The sequence below is a fragment of the Vigna umbellata genome, chromosome 5, assembly GCF_029865625.1.
Source record: "Vigna umbellata cultivar VRB3 chromosome 5, Vumbellata_1.0, whole genome shotgun sequence".
Classification (NCBI taxonomy): domain Eukaryota; kingdom Viridiplantae; phylum Streptophyta; class Magnoliopsida; order Fabales; family Fabaceae; genus Vigna; species Vigna umbellata.
The window spans coordinates 18515556-18532238 of record NC_142169.1 but is presented as its reverse complement, the minus strand read 5'-3'; the positions used below and the strand labels follow the sequence as shown (position 1 = coordinate 18532238).

Sequence of the window (16683 nt, the reverse complement as noted above, 5' to 3'; positions counted from 1 at the left end):
AGTATATTTGGAGTTTTTTTATCTTTTTATTATGAAGAAAATAAAATTCCAACACCTATCCCATAATTTTATTATAAATTACTAAAAATTGGAAAAGAAAAAATAGAAAGAATAATAAATAACTGTTATTTTGGCCGAAAAGTCAAGTGTCCCTTTTGTATGAACATAGTCTACTCAAAACAAAGCAACGTAGATTTATTCTCTGGAAATATGAGGTTTGAGTGGGATGTGATGAAAGTTGGTCACTATCATTTTCCGTAAAAAAAAACGACATCTGAGTATCTTGAGGGTTTGATGGTTTTTCTTTCTTGTATTGGGTTAATCGCCTCTAATATGGAGAACAATGATGAGATTAAACTGAAACACAATAAGTGGTGATAAGATTAAACAAAATATATCATTAACCAAAAAAATAAGCTAATTTAGAATTACACAAATCTCTCCTAATTCTAAACAAATCCCACTTAATAAAGCTATAAATATTATTCCAGCAAACCTAAATTTCTCTCTATCAAGGCAATAATTAGCTAACTCATCATAAACAAAATAGTGTCTTCTGCTTCATCTATCAACATAGATAAACATCTCCATCCAACACAATGTCCAATAAAAAAAATTGTACATTTGTAAAAGATTCAATCATCAATTTTACTTTCACAGCTTATAACCTCCATAAAGTGATAAATTTACAATTATATAAAAGAAAAAAAATATAAAAGGCGGAATAGAAGTTATAATTTCTCATTCTATTTTTTCATTCCATGAAAGCATATAAATGAGAATTATAGGAATCATAAATTGTTAAATGTTAAAGACTATTGAGAGTCTATATTAAAGAAAAATAAAAAAATTGATTAGTATGTAAAATAATAAAGGTCCACAAACGTTAGGTGTTAAAATAAAATTTTATATTAAACGTGATATCACAGCTCTTATATCTAGAATTTACATCTCACAAATAAAAATTTAAACAATAGTACCACAGACAATTATTTGTCTTATTGTCGTACTCACTTGTAGGAAGCCAAATACGTTTCTTGCGGAAAGATTCAATAGAAAATTTTCTAACAAAGATTGTTCCATTCAAAGATATTGCCAGAGTTTCTTTGACAATCAACTACGACAACGCCGTTTTGTTTAACCAAAGTCTTGTTTGAAAAAATGAACTCAGTTTAAGAAAGGAGATGTGTCAGGGTCAAATTTCGACACCAATAAATATAATTTGACAAAATAATTTTAACAAAAAAATTAAAATAAAAAGAGAATAAATGATATAGTGTAAAATAATTATAAAAAATAATTTGGTTTTAAAGTATCACCATCCCAAATTTTACATATCGTAATTGCAATGTCGTATTCATTTTGGAAATTGGAGATATCGTCATAAAATAATTTCTCGAAAGCATCCACACGAGATGCCAAACAACCATGAAAACAACAATGTTTCAGTTAGAAGAACAGAAACTCAGAAAAATATCATTATTAAAGATATATTTTTATAGGCAGATAACCCCGAAATGGAGTAATTGTTTTATACAAAATGTCATTACTACCATGTTTGAAAAATCAACAAAGTCCAAGGTGGCCCTTGAAACATGTCACAGTTTGGAAATGAGAGATTCCTGCTCGATATCACGATAAAAAATCCTCTTGAAAGCATCCATGTGAGATGCTTCGAGGGAAATGGCCACAATGATTCCATCCCCATTAGCGTCATTCAAAAGAAATGCTTTTCCTTCAGAATCCATGTACCCAGGGCCAAAATACACGGGTTCTCCCCATCCAAAATCGGCATCCTTGAAAGAGAAATTCATCCAACTCACAACAAAAAGATTCGGGTTCCCCTTGTATGCTCCCTTATGAACACTTGGGGCAGGGTAGTGAAAGTTATACCTAATCAAATTCATGTCTTTTTCCCTATCTATGTGATCAAGTGCAGACTCCACAAACTCCCCCGTCACTCTTTCAAGCGCCGCCCTCACGTTCCCGACCGCATAACTCAATGGCCTCTGCATGATTTCACCAAAAGAGCTTGTTGTCACTGTAGGAAATGCTGTGTTCCCTGCGTAATCTTCTGGAAGAGGTGGCTTCATTCGGTGCCTACAATTAACCAAAGTGCTCAACCTCGTAGGTTGCTCCCTTTTCCCTGCATAACGTGCCTTACTCACACACCTCCACAAGTGCCCTGAAATAACCTCAAACGTTGAATAACGTTGTGAACCAGATCCAGAATTCCCCTTGTGCTTGAGCTTCTTCACTTGTTCACCCGTCAGCTTCACTATTGCAACCGCCACCTTGCTGTCTTTCCCCAATGGACCTAACCAAGGAGGAGGAGGGTGAAACTCCGAATGATCGTGCAACCCCGAATGAGCCTTGTACGAATTCAAAACATTTCGATCATGGCACGGTGCCGTTTCCATGTTCTCTCCCCGAGCCAACTTGGCCCACGTGTTCATGAACCGCATGGTTGCGATTCCGTCGATGGCCCCTCTACACAAGGCCACCCCAATGGTAACGCCACCACAGGGGAACCTCGTAAGCTGCGCAACCAACAACGGCGTGTCCTCAATGGGAACGTCATAATCAATGTTTGGTATGAGCTGTGACACCAAATGGGTAGGCACAAAATCATCCAAATCATCCAAAGTCACATCTTTGCAAATGGCTTCCAGGAGTTGGGCACCCTTGGCATTGCAGTGAAGCTCCCATCGCCCCCCTTGGATCCAACGCAACCTACCCGCAACTGGGTAATAGATTGTCAAGGCCTGGCTTAGAGAGTGCCTAAGAGCGTTGACAAAAGTTGATGCATCGTGACGAGGGTGTGGCTTGAACACGTAAAGGAGTGGCGCATGAGTGCGAAGCTTGATTTGCTCGCACAGGGAGAAGAGGGTTTCGTTGGGGGTGGTTTCTGAGGGAAAGACAGTGTATCGAGATTGAATGCTCACCATTCTGTGTGTTTCGTTCTTTTGTTTGGAAAGGTGGCCTTATATTACCTTTGATGCCTCAATTTGATGCTTCCATAGGTTGTGTGGTCTGCTTTGACGTGTCATGCTATATACGTGCGCAGAGACGTCATGTGCTTGTAAGACACAATGCTTGATTTGAATTGTCCCACTCTTAAATTATTGAAACTTTGAAAACGAAATTAGGCAGGTTCAATTTCAATTCCGTGGGCCGATTTATTTTTTCTTATTTAATTCTTCATTTATATGTATATCTTATAACATTAACTCTATCATTCACTTTTTATTTTCCTTAAAAACGAGAAATTTATTTTATTTACCACCTTTTTTAAAATAAATTTACAATTATAATATGCTATCAATAACTGCCTTCGTGTTAAAATTCTTTCAAGTCTCAAATGATATAATACAAACTAGTTGTGTTTTTTTTTTTTTAGTTTTGTTTTTCAATTTTAGTTCTTTATAATTTTAAATTATTTTTATGTTGAATCTTTTCTTATTTTAAGCTAAACTGATTTAGAAAGAAAAAATCATAAGAAAACATTAAATGCCTCTCCTTATTTAAATAGCGCAATTATTGAAATAACTTATCACAATATTTAATATTGTTATCCAGAAGATATGGTATTTTAAATTGATAAAACTGCAAAAATGAGTTTCATCCTTTTAGTGTGGCTTAAATATTTTTTATTTAATAAGATTACCTTTAGTCATGTCAATGAACTGTACACTTGGCTGCCAGAAACATATTTTTGTCGTATAGATTCGCTGACAAAAGCAAAACCCTTTATGCGTTTTACATCAAAGAAAAAGAGAAATATTTCAAGTACACTTACATATGGAAGTTATTATATAGATTTTTTTTCTGGATTTAGGAAAATTTGATTCTCTTATAATTGAAGTAGGAAAAAAAAATTAATTCAGAAAGTAATGTAAAAAAGAGGTGTTAGAACTTTAATTTTAACCAATGTAAAAAGGTGAAGCTGTGTGTACTTTCTAATGTTTTTTTAGCATGTGTGTAATTAATTATAAAAAATTATAATTGATTACATAATGTTAAAATACATAGATATACAATTTTTTACAATTGATTACATATTTATTGTAATTGATTATTAATGAATGTAATTTGAAGTACATGTCATTATAATATATTACAATAATATTGTAATCGATATTGTGCAGAGTTTATGCAATTATTGATATTGTGATTTGTGGTTTATATTCTACTACATATCTAAATGCATAATTAGGTTATAATTGACATAAATTTTTAAATAGACAAAGAGAACAAAATAATACCAACAAAAGTGAACAAATTCATTGACTAAAATAAAAAGTACTTTATTAATTCATAAGTTAGTAAAAAAAACTTAATCATAAAATAAAAATATAATACAATCAAATTTAAGAGGACCTTATGGACCAAGGTGTAGATAATCCATGTCTTTTTTGAGGTGTGCAACTTGAGCAACCATGTTATCAAATCTGTTCCAAACAAATGGTCGAAGATTATAGATCTCATTCATAATTTTTTTTCAGCATAACAGAAGAAGTATATTGTTAGGGTGGAGATGGTGGGAGGTCATTATGAATTGGTTGAGCATCATCTCATTTGTGAAACCATTGTCCATCTACACTTTTAACAAAACCAAACGAACAGATAACTTCAACACCAATTTTGAAAGACTTCTTAAGTGGTACCACTAGTGCAAAATCGGTATTTTAAATCGCCCATTACGCTTCGGTTTTTGAAAAACCGAAGCGTATTAAAATGCGGTGGCAAAGCTGTAATTTTTAAGACATTATATGTCTCGGTTCTAAGACAACCGCTGTTCAAGGAGTATACTGCCTCAGTTACTCAGGAGACCGAGGTAGAAAACGCTGTTGACTCAGTTTTATTGTCTCAGTTCTCTCACGAACCGAGGCAGAAACCTGACAACTTTTCACAAGATCCTCCTCCACAACCATGGTCGTTACCCACTCATTCGCACCACCGTCCTTCCACTGCACAAGTTACTCCAAATTCTCTCCCTTCCCTCTCCGTTCAAGAATCTCCACCACCTTCGCGATTCCAAATTCTCTTCCTTCTCTCTCTGTTCAAGAATCTCCTCCACCTCCGCGTACTCGAACATAGCCCCTTCCAAAACCCTAACCACTCCCTCAAGCCCAATCTTGCGCCCAAACTGAAACGGATTTCCCTTCGGCTTCGCCTTCAGAATCTCCTGCGTCAGATCCAACGTCGTTCTTCCACACTCATCCGCCACCTCACGATCCTCGCCCAGATCCAACAGCACCTTCGCAACACCAGGCCGCACGTACCTAGCCGCCATGTGCAGCATAGCAAGATCGTCGTTGCGGTCGCGATGGTCTAGGTTCGCGACGACTTCCGCCAGCAGCTTCACGCACAGTTCCAAGCTAAGTTCGACTAAGAAGAGGAGCGTGGTACAACATTCGGCGTCCTCGGCGTCCATAGCATCGACATCACGGTCGACGCCTCCCTCTACTTTCTTCCTCCACGCATCTGTCACCGTTATCATTTCTCACCCTCATTTCGGTTCTTGACAACGAGATCAAACTCGTAGGAGTGTACCACGGCTACACCCCCATTTCGATTGGTGAGATCAGAGAAGAAAATGGCACCACCGTTGTTCAATTGGGGGTGAAGGACACCCACAGGGGAACCATTGTGGTGGTGAAGATAGAGAACCCAAATTGGTCAATGGAAGGTCTCGCATGGGTTCTTCTCCTCAAAGCATACCGCGCCGCTGGTTGCCTGACCTCCCTATCGCCGACATTGATGAGGTTTGTAGTTAATAGAGCACCATTATTGTCAAAATTTGGAATCACGCAACCCTTCGAGCAACCAATCCTTAAAGTTGAACCAACAATACTGGTACAAAAATTGTGTTCTATTAGTTTCTCATATTTGCATCAAATGGTTATGGGAGCATCTGAGCAGTCAAGAAGCAGTTGATATTGTCCAAAGTTGTCCACGCAATGTAGGATTCTAATTTACTTAAGTTTCCTTTGCATATATAACTGTCATCTTTGGTATAAAAATGTATTGAACAAATTATTGTGATACAGGGAGTGACAAAGAAACTTGTGAAAACAGTACTTTGTGAAGCTGCGAAGAAAAGAGAAATGAGATACTCAAACTTGAAGATGGTTTAGCTATGGTGTGTTTGGAAGGGTTGAAGATGAACATGTTGCAGTAGGAGTGACAGTGACAGTGACAGAGTGAAATGGGGTTTGTTTGGGGACTTACAGATAAGGTTTGTATAGTAACTCTAAAGAAGACTCTATACAGAAAACTAACTTACTTGCATCAGAATAATTGCTTGTATATTATATCCTCATTAATTATGCATTTATTGAATGTGTACTTTGATGATAATTAATGAAGTCATTTTGGTATAAAATCTTAGAAAATTAATAAATAAATAGAATGAATATGAACTGTGGTTGAACATATAGACAACATAGGCTAAGGATGGATTTTGTTCATGTCAACCAGGATGTTTGTTGAATCATGCAAGCGTTTATGCATCATGAAAGGAAAGGAGGCTATTGGTCTTGGTCTTGGTAAGTAAAAGTGCTATTTAAAAACCTTGTATTTAATTAATTGATTTAGATAGAGATTCTGAAAAACGTTGTTTGAATTTGATTATTTCAGTACCAAGAGCCATGGCAAAAAGCAAGAACAGGAGCTAGACTAGTGGGACATTGATGACCTGGTCCATCCTTTGTAATTGTGGTGCCTAGTTGGGTTAGTAATACTAAAGTAAGGATAAGTAGCAGCAGACAGGGATGGACATTGCAGGGTGTTGAACAATGGGAGTGACAGTGGCAGAGTGCCTCGGTTTATTTGGATTTCAACTGGATATTGCCTCGGTTCAAAGAGAATCGAGGCGAAAAGTCCTTTTAAAAAAATAAAAAATCTTACGGCTTCGGTTATCTTTGAACCGAGGAAAAAAGTCTATTCCTTTTGCCTCGGTCCACAACCGAGGCAAAAAGAGATAGACTTTTTGCCTCGTTTATATATGTCTCGGTTCTAGAACCGCTATCTATGTGCGAAAATAATCGTTGTTGTTCCCCTTAACTGCACTAGTGTACATAAGGCTCATCATCAAGAGGAACTTCAAAGTACTCCATAAATATGGTAATGAGTTAGGAATATGGTATGAACATTGTTCCGTAACGCCTTTTTCATTCGATGTCTGATTAGATGAGCCTAGTTAATCTACCTTGAAGTAAAATATGTCCATATCAAAATATATGTAATCGATTACCAGAAATATTTTGTATTGATTACACAGTTCGTGTAATCGATTAGCAATGTCATTGTGTAATCGATTACAATGTAAGTGTAATCGATTACTAGTCGCATTTTGTGAGGTCCTTTATTTACATGCTTGTGTATGTTAAGACAAAAATCATCCAGAGAGTAGAATGTTTATTCAACTTAGGTTTTGAAGTTTAAACAGACAACATTAAATGAAATATTACTATGAAGGAAAAAATGTGTAAAACAGTAGCGTCTAGTGAAGAAGCATTTTATAACGTCTAAAGGCAAGACTTGAAGTAATGCCTTCAAGATCAAACTGTTTAAACGAATTAGAAAATCATAAATAGTGTTTTTAAGAAAAAATGTCTCTCATTGATAACTCTCAATAGACTATATAAGAAAAATAAGTAAACTTCTTATGAAAACAAAAGTATATATCTTATATAACACTAAAGATAAAAAGAGATGTTTCATTCAAAACAGTGTTAAATCAAGCAAAACCTTCTATAAAAAATATTATCTAATAAGTAACCACCAAACGCTTTAGCCTTGAGAAAACATCTTATGTTTATATCATCTGATGAATATATATTCATCTTTCCAAACGATGCATTTATTGATGAAATGAGAAATGATAAAAAAAATTGACCACACTACACTAGTTAACGTTTATCAACGTTCAAAACAATTAATGCACTGTATGAAAGTACTTTCAATGCTTGTATACTTTGTTCTTGATATCCGTGCACATCAATAAAGCAAAAATATATGATCATAATCATGACACCAAAGAAAAAGACGTTGTGAGAGAAGAAGAACATTCTAGGAATGTTTCCTTGAAGTCAGTTACTCTGTCAAAACATACAAGCTCAAGTTTCATATAAGGTTATAAGAAAAAGCTTTAGACCCTACGAAGTAGATGAAAGTTAGACTTCACATCGAAAGGCTACCAACTCCTCAGAAGTTAACTTCTTAGTCTAACATAGCTCTCGTACCACTCTTAGTACTTTGAGGTTATGAAATGAATAGTTTATGGGAGTAGAAAAATGTAGAGATAGTAAAATGTGAATGTAGTAGATGGAAAAAGTGTATTTTATAGTTGTCTTAATTGTAGTAGATCTTTTCTTGCTTCAAATGGTAGAGTAAATGAAAATTTATAGACTTGTAGATTATTCTAGAACTTGTTAACCACAACTTACATAAAATATCTTAAATTTTTTTCTATGTAAAATGTTTTTGATTTTTCTTCTTCTTATTTTAGGTTTTTCTATAGTATTCTAAAACTTTTATTACATTTTAATACTTCTTTCTTTAAATTTTCTATATTCTTCTAAAATTTGTATTATACTTTAATATTTACTGTATAGTTTTATTAGTTTAATAGTACAGTTTTCTTCATATATTTTATTAATCTTACTCATTTCTTTATTTCTTTCTTTCTTTCCAACTTGAATTCCATGTGTAAATAAGAACCTATTGCATGCATCGAAAGATGGTCTTTGTCGGCACCAAACTCGTGATGGTGGACCAAACTCTGCGTCTCTATCAGATTCTTATTGCAAATTAAAGTTTAATCCAGAACATTTCTCTTACTGTTGCAGAATGACAACCATCATGTGAAGGTTTCTGCATAATCTAACAAATTTGATTCTGTTTAAGGTGGAGCCATTTTAAAGATTTAACAGGGAGTTGATAGGGAAAATGTCATCTTTAATGGTGTGTACAATGCAACCTGAATTTAATTGATTATATATATACAATATATATATATACAATATATATATATATATATATATATATATATATATTGTATATATATATGTTTTCCTTTAACGTGATAAAGTTATAAGAAATGAAGGATAATTTATTATCATGTTTTGCTTGCATTGGTTGATAGTTATTTATTTTGTCACTTCTCATGAATTTCTTAATACATTTATGAAGTAGGGTGTAGTTAACAGCATAACTTGCTTAAAAAAAGGCTTAGTAAGCAAAACTATAAGCTTTAGTTTTAATAATATCATGACATTGGAAGAAGAATCGCCCATGCAAATACCGTACTTTAGTTTCATCTCACATATTCATATACATTTTATAAATTAAAATTAGTTTGTAAAATTAAACACTAGTAAAAAAATGTTATTTAAACTCGCGCAGTAGGCTTCGGTTTAGGAGAAACCAAAGCCTATCAAAACATGCTGAACTTTTTGTAGTTTAGTCGAACTTATACGTCTCGGTTTAAAGGGAACTGAATCATAAAAGTTATATTACCTCGGTTAACCTATTGTTCATTTTCTTCTTCCTCGCCCATTGCTCTCGCGCAGAACTTCCTCCATTGTTGTCGCACTCTTCTTCCTTCATTGCTCTCGCTCTCGCTCGTGCAAGGTTTTTTTCGTGGCCTCCATTGCTCACACTTTCGTGGCCTCCATTGCTCACACTTTGTCCGCCATTGGTGCTGTCATTTTTGTTCCTCCTCCCTTTCGCGCATTGGTACTGCCATCGTCATTTTTGTCGTCGTTGGTCGAAAGTCTCTCGCTACTACCTCAGCCTCCATCTGTCTCGCAGTTTGGTAGTTCGATATCGCCATATTCATTGTTCCATTTCTGTCGTCCGTTGTTGCTTCCGTTTTAGTCGCGACTGCCTCCATTTTCTGTCTTGCGAGCTTTGTTGGCGTTGTCGGCCGTTTGTGCTGCCACGCTCCCAAGTTCTTTACTGTCTCTATTCTTTATTTTTTTATTTTATATAAAGTATGGAAATTGCATAATGGTACACAACGCATCCTATTCATACATACCTTGTATATAATGTAATGAATGTTATTTGATATGCTATTATTAATCCAAGCATAGCCTTAGCCAAAATTACTAATAGATAAAAAGAGTTGGTGAAGTAGTTTGCGTGTTGGGGAAGTGGGAAACAATGTATTTGAATAAGTTAAACTTCAAATTTGTCACATTGTAGGTAAAAATATAAAAAAATAAAAAGTGATTTTGAATATATACAATGATGATAGAAAGTTGATGATTAAATTAAATGGAGGAGATTTAATTAGAGATATATAAATTAGGGGAATGGAAATTTGAATTGTTTGTATTAAATTGGTTGATTTGGTGATGAAATAAACTTTAGGAATCATGATAGTAATTATTGTGTTATTTGTTTTTGTCCAGATATTGTATAGTTGACCGACTTCGTAAACGCAGATATTCTCTATAGTTGATCGATTTTCACGCTCCCAGGTTTATATTCTTAAAATTTTCCTTTTAATATGATTATGTAATTATTTGTTTGCTTGAACATATTGTTTGCTTGAATATATTGTAGGTTGCATATGTAATTATTTGTTTGGTTGAATATATTGTTGTTTTGAATTGGCCTTAGTTTTCTGTTTGAGATTCAATACAAAAATTATTTACTATATCCAAATTTTTTTGAACAAATGTACTTTTTAAAAATGAATAGAGAGGAGATGATAATATTAATTTACAAGTATTAAATTTTGAATTGTCTGATTGGATAGTTTAATAAGAGTAATAACTTTTTCATAATTTATTAATACATATAAGTTTTAATATACATGTCTTAAAGCCTCTATGACATCGGTTCAGGTCATAACCGAGGTAGAAAGGCTAGCGTTAAAGCAAAAAATAAAAATTAAAAAAACTCTACTACCTCGATTCAGGTCCCAACTGAGGTAGTAGAGTTCGAGATACTGCTTCGGTTCAGAAGGAAAAGTCCTTTGAAAAAAAATAAAATAAAGGAAAAACCCTACTGCTTCAGTTACCTGTGAACCGAGGCAAAATCCTATCTTTTTTGCCTTGGTTCTCAACCGAGACAAAAAGTGTACCCCTTTTTGTCTCGTCTGTATATGTCTCGGCTTAGAAACCGCTGTCTATGGACGAAAATAACTGTTGTCGTTTTCCTTGACAATACTAGTGAAATTTTTAAAATTTTTAAAATTATTACTCTTGATGCATGTGATATAACTTTAGTCTACATTTATTTATTTTTTATTATCTCCATAAAAATATTTAAAGAAAAAATTATTCAACTATAAATTGAACAATGACGATTCTTCCAAATGTTAATAATAATAGTAGGAATAGTGGGAATTTTCATCTAATTTATTCATTTCATATATCTGTTTTCCTTAATTATATACTTTTATCTTTTATTTAATCAAAATAGTTTTTTTTTAAAATTCGAAAGTAACCATGCAACTCTTCATTTAAGAAATAACTTTAGTTTGTTTATATAAAATTAATATAATAATAAATATGTATATAATTTTGAAAATGGTATTTCATTATATACTGATAACATGTTAATTTTTGGCACACAATTTTAGAACAAAATCGTTTAATATGAGATCTAAGTTTGAAATGAAAAATATGTTTTGAACTATTGTGTGAAACAATACTTTGTGAATGGTTGACAATTGATAAAACTGAAAAATGGATGACAAATGATAAAATTGAAAGGTGTTCTAAGACACTAAAGTTATGGAAGAAGTTATGGAAGGTTTGAATGAGTTGATATATTATTTTTGATGTGTTATTAGTTATGATATTTGATTGATTGCAATGATTATATATTTATGTAGATATCGGAGTATATATATATATATATATATATATATATATATATATATATATATATATATATATATTTTGTTGCGGATCTTGATTTGGATACATAATAACGAGGAACTTTAAATTTCTTTGAGAAAAGTACTTGTAAATGAACTTGTTTTAAACAAATTTGTTGTGAAGTAACGTACACTTTAATTTAGTTATGGATTTTCGAATCTTACTATTAAATTTTTTATAAATTTTAGTTTCCATTAATCTTAAAAGATGGCATCTGAGTCCCAAAATAAAATATTTTAAAATTTATAAATTTTAAGTATCTTAATAATATCCTAGCTAGGGTGTTACATTACCGGTGTAGAGTTGAAGATGTCTGTATTCTAAGTTAAAAGGGATGAAGTAATCCCAATTTCGGCCTAATCGGTTTATGTAATGTGTAATATTGATTAAGTTGTTAATCAGCCCTTATGGTTGACCTGTCCCGTACAATATTATGATCCTAGGCAAACTTTTTGCAATTTCGAAGAAATAAAAACAACTCATTATAGATATGAATATTTCGAATGTGCGTGAAAAGGACAAATATACGGGTATATTATTTAACAAAAAAATATCATAAGTTAACAATATAAATTATTGTTTTGTGAAAATCTGTCGCGAAAAATAGAAACATCGTAGAGCAAAGAAAACGAATTGTCTAAAATTATACATGCAAGTGAAGCAACCGTATAATAATAATCATAACACTACGACATCTACCTGGAATTATCTACGTGAGTTCCTTTTTCATCTCTTTTTTCACACTTCGACAAAAACTCCTTCCTTCTCCCTATGATGTTTCACTTAATTATATTCGTCATTCCGTAAACCAGAGAAGAACAGAAAAGGTTAATCAGATTGCAAAGACAAAAAAAAAATTACTGTATTGGAGTTAGCCATTCAGATGAATTCTTCCGACTATGAAACCACTGATTCCATTATCATAGACTCGAACAACACGCGGAAGGTCTGTTTCAATAAGTCTATCTATCCCGGTTCAGCCCTTTGGCTGGAAAATTCTCTGGAGGAAACGCTTCCTTCATTTGTCCTGCAATTCGCCATCATCCTAGCTCTCAACCGCTTTCTGTTCGTTCTTGCAGAACAATGCCATGTACCTCGCATTGTTGCCAATATTTTTGTAAGTGCTTTTCGACTTATGATGATGATGTTAATATATCATCACTTTGAACTCTCAGTCTTAACAAGGTCAAGATAACATACCAAAACAAAGATATAATCAGATAAAAAATAGAAAGCTTTTGTGGTTGTAAAATTGCTTTGCAGCCATGATCATAGGGTCTCGTTGCAATCCTTAATGTTCCAAGACATTGCAAAATAATGTAGTTGGTGTTGCAGCAATTGCAGTCACGACACGAATATTCTGAGATGAAAAGGTTTTATCTTACTGTTGCGTATCAGAATGGGTTTGTGTAATACAAACTGAGTCTTACAAAGAAAAGGTTATCGACCATTTATGGACTACCATCATCCTTCACCGGTTACCTTATGCACAGATTAGTCGTGAATCATGATCATATAATCTTGAGTTTTTTTATATTATTCTTTTAAACACCTGTTAATTTATTTGCTTTGATTTTGATTATTGGTTACCAATTAACTTAAATTTTTGTGATTATGTTCCAAGACTGGTTTTCTGTTAGGTACATCTGTCATGGGACGTTGGAAAGTTTTCATGGACCAGTTATTTCCTTACAGCAACATGATACCATTGGAGACGGTAGGATCGTTGGCCCTTGTTTACTACGTGTTTTTGGTGGGCTTAGAGATAGACTTGAATCCAATAAAGACGTTGAACAGAAAGACCAAAGTTATAGCCATTGCAAGCACCATCTTCCCCATACCAATAGGGTTTGGCTTGTACTACATGCTTGTCACGGACATGGGGCGAAAACATTTGTCCAGTGACAACGTTAGACCAAAGGGTGCAATATTATGGGGTCTCGCCCTTTCTTGCAGCAGTGAGTTCCCTGAGATTGCAAAGATCCTTTCAGATCTGAAGCTGCTTCTCACGGAGAACGGACAACTGGCTCTCACAGCTTCTCTCCTGAACGACTTGATTTCATGGACTCTTCTTGTGTTGGCCCTGTCACAATTCTATCACGCTTCTGTGGTATCGTTTGTCATCACTGTGGTGATTCTGTTGTTGTGTTTTCTGGCACTTCACCCCCTTTTCAAGTGGATATTCAACAATGTAGGAATGGCCGATAAAGAGTTCTTGGAGTCACAAGTCATATTTGTGCTGAATGTGGTTTTGGTTGTTGGCTTGTTAACTGATGGTCTGGGCGTGCTTTCGATAACGGGGGCTTTCTTTTTGGGTGTTGTGATGCCTCAGGGGTCGCTTAACAATGCGGTGCAGGACAAGGTGCAGGATTTTGTGGCTGTGCTGATGATGCCTTTGTTCTTTGTGATAGTTGGAGAGAGGATTAGGATCCAAGACTTTGCCTTGCAGACACATTGGACAACTGTGTTTGTGGTGGTTCTGTTGGCCATGGTGACCAAGATTGTGTGCACTATGGCTGTCACTTGGTTCTACCGGATGCCGCACATGGAAGGATTCTCCCTTGCACTGCTCATGAACACTAAAGGAATAATGCCACTGATCATTCTCTGCACCGGCAGGGACAGACATGTAAGTTATACCTTACAAACTTAACATCGTAACATGCCATATTTATCATACATTGCTACAAATAGTCTTGTTCCACATGATGTTACTGTCTTATTTTATAAATTAAAAACATGGAACATGTTGTGTAAAGATTGATTGAGACTATCATCAGTTACAAGAATTTCATCAATGAAACATTGATGTGTATGAACATATATGTATGTATGTAGGAACTGGACAACCAAACCTTTGGGGTGATGGTGTTGGCGTGCTTGTTAATGACAATCCCCGTGGGACCTGTCTCGTCAGCTTTAACAAATGCATTGAAAAGCAGAATGGTTATGGGAAGCTTACGCAGGACGCATGAAACACAACCAGACTCACCACTCAAACTACTGGCCTGCATCCACGCAAAGCGCGATGCCAACGTGATTATCGACCTCTTAAAAGCCTCGTGTCCCTCTGTGAGAAACCCAATCCAACTTCTAGCAGTGGAACTGAACAAAACAACCAATCGCCCCGCCGCGTCACTCATCATAAGGAACGCTCGAAACACATCCTTCACCTCGAGATCCTTGAAGCTAGGCTCCGAAGACACCCTCGGAAGCTTCGACAATCTCAGCCAAGCCATCTTCGCAGAGAAAATGAGTATAATGTCAGACTACAATACCATGCACCAGGACATCATCAACCTCGCAAGACACAGAGGTGTGACACTTATCTTATCCACATTCCACAAGCAACCAACCTACGATGGTTTAGGAGCAGGAGCTGCAACCGCAAGAGCTGTCAACATCATCAACCGCGACCATGCAAGCAAAGACGAGAAGAAAGTGGTGTTAGAGAGTCTAGTTAAGGCTGCACCGTGTTGTTTGGCCATATTAGTGGACAGAGGGGTGAGTCGTAAGCGTTCGAAGGAGCTACGAGTGGGTATGTTCTACGTTGGTGGTGCTGATGACCGTGAAGCTCTATCTTATGCATGGAGGATGACTAGGAGTTCAGAGGTGAATTTAACGTTAGTGAGGCTTGTTTGGGAGAACCCTAATGACGAGTTTGATGAAACGGATAAGGAGTTTCTGAAGGGGTTTATGAAACAGATGGGGGATTCGGGAAAGGTGAGGTATTTGGAGAAGGTGGTGAGTGATGAGAAGAAAACAGTGAAGCTTTTGAACAAGATAGCGAAAAAAGGGTTTGATTTGTTTGTTATAGGAAGAGGGCATGGGAGGAAGATGTCATTGGCACAAACGGTGGATCCTGTGTTGGAGGAGGCTGTGTTGGGGCCTCTTGGGGATGCTTTGACGGATCTGAACTCTGCGGCTGAAACCTCCATTTTGATATTCCAAAGACAGGGTGAACAAGTTGATGGGAAGCATGTGAGGTCCGCATCATCTCCTGACGGAAAACTGTTTACTTGCATGATGGAGCAGATGTTAATGTGCCCTTCAACCAGGTCTACTGTCATTTTACCTCAGTCCACCTGAAACTTTTCTAAAATGGAGATCCTCTTCAACCATGCTAACTCATCATATTTAAAGTATGTCTGGATACAAATTTGAATGGTTTTCCGAATTCTTCTTCCTATAAACTATAGATTATTTTTTAATAGGAAATTCTTTAAAAGTTGATTTAGATATTTAACACTATTTACGTTAGGTAATAATCCGATATACATGGAGGTTGAACCTATTCCTCAACGTAAAAAGTTTTCATTTATGTCATAATAATGCAAAAGACATAATATGTACCAGTAAAACGAAAAAAAAAACATGTAAAATTTATGTCCGTCACTGCGTAGTTGATATAAATTTTACACTTTTTTTTAAAGTTGAATTAATTTTGACTTTAAGCCAAAACGTGAGATGTAGAAAATTCTCAATACAATGAGTCAAATATTTCAATAAACAGTTTTATAAAGAATTATCTAATCTAACCTATCACTTTTCTAAACAAGAAAATAAAACTACGAAGAAGGAAGATTGTCCATTGTTCTCTTATTTGTTCCATATTATTATTGGACAATTGGAAATTGATTAAGACTTGAAACACTTCACTTTATCCTGTGTTGAAATATGATACATTTTTTAATACCGCTTTCAATGATAAATTTCACTCAATATATGATGTAATAGTCACATTTGACCAAATCAACTTGTCGATTACAATAAAATGACA

At 34.9% G+C, this 16683-nt stretch overlaps 1 protein-coding gene and 2 pseudogenes across 1 annotated transcript; 1 reads left to right on the top strand and 2 right to left on the bottom strand.

Moving 5' to 3' along the window:
• Window positions 1-1456: 1456 nt before the first annotated feature.
• LOC124834862 (hydroxycinnamoyl-CoA:piscidic acid hydroxycinnamoyltransferase pseudogene) lies at window positions 1457-3136 on the bottom strand (annotated as a pseudogene).
• A 1803-nt stretch (window positions 3137-4939) lies between these two features.
• LOC124834846 (signal recognition particle 43 kDa protein, chloroplastic pseudogene) lies at window positions 4940-5503 on the bottom strand (annotated as a pseudogene).
• Window positions 5504-12786: 7283 nt separating this feature from the next.
• On the top strand, window positions 12787-15992 carry LOC124834842 (cation/H(+) antiporter 15-like). Its single transcript, XM_047309643.2, has 3 exons — window positions 12787-13020; window positions 13528-14532; window positions 14742-15992. Exons 1-3 carry the CDS (start codon window positions 12787-12789, stop codon window positions 15990-15992), a joined length of 2490 nt encoding a protein of 829 aa, XP_047165599.1.
• Window positions 15993-16683: the final 691 nt, after the last annotated feature.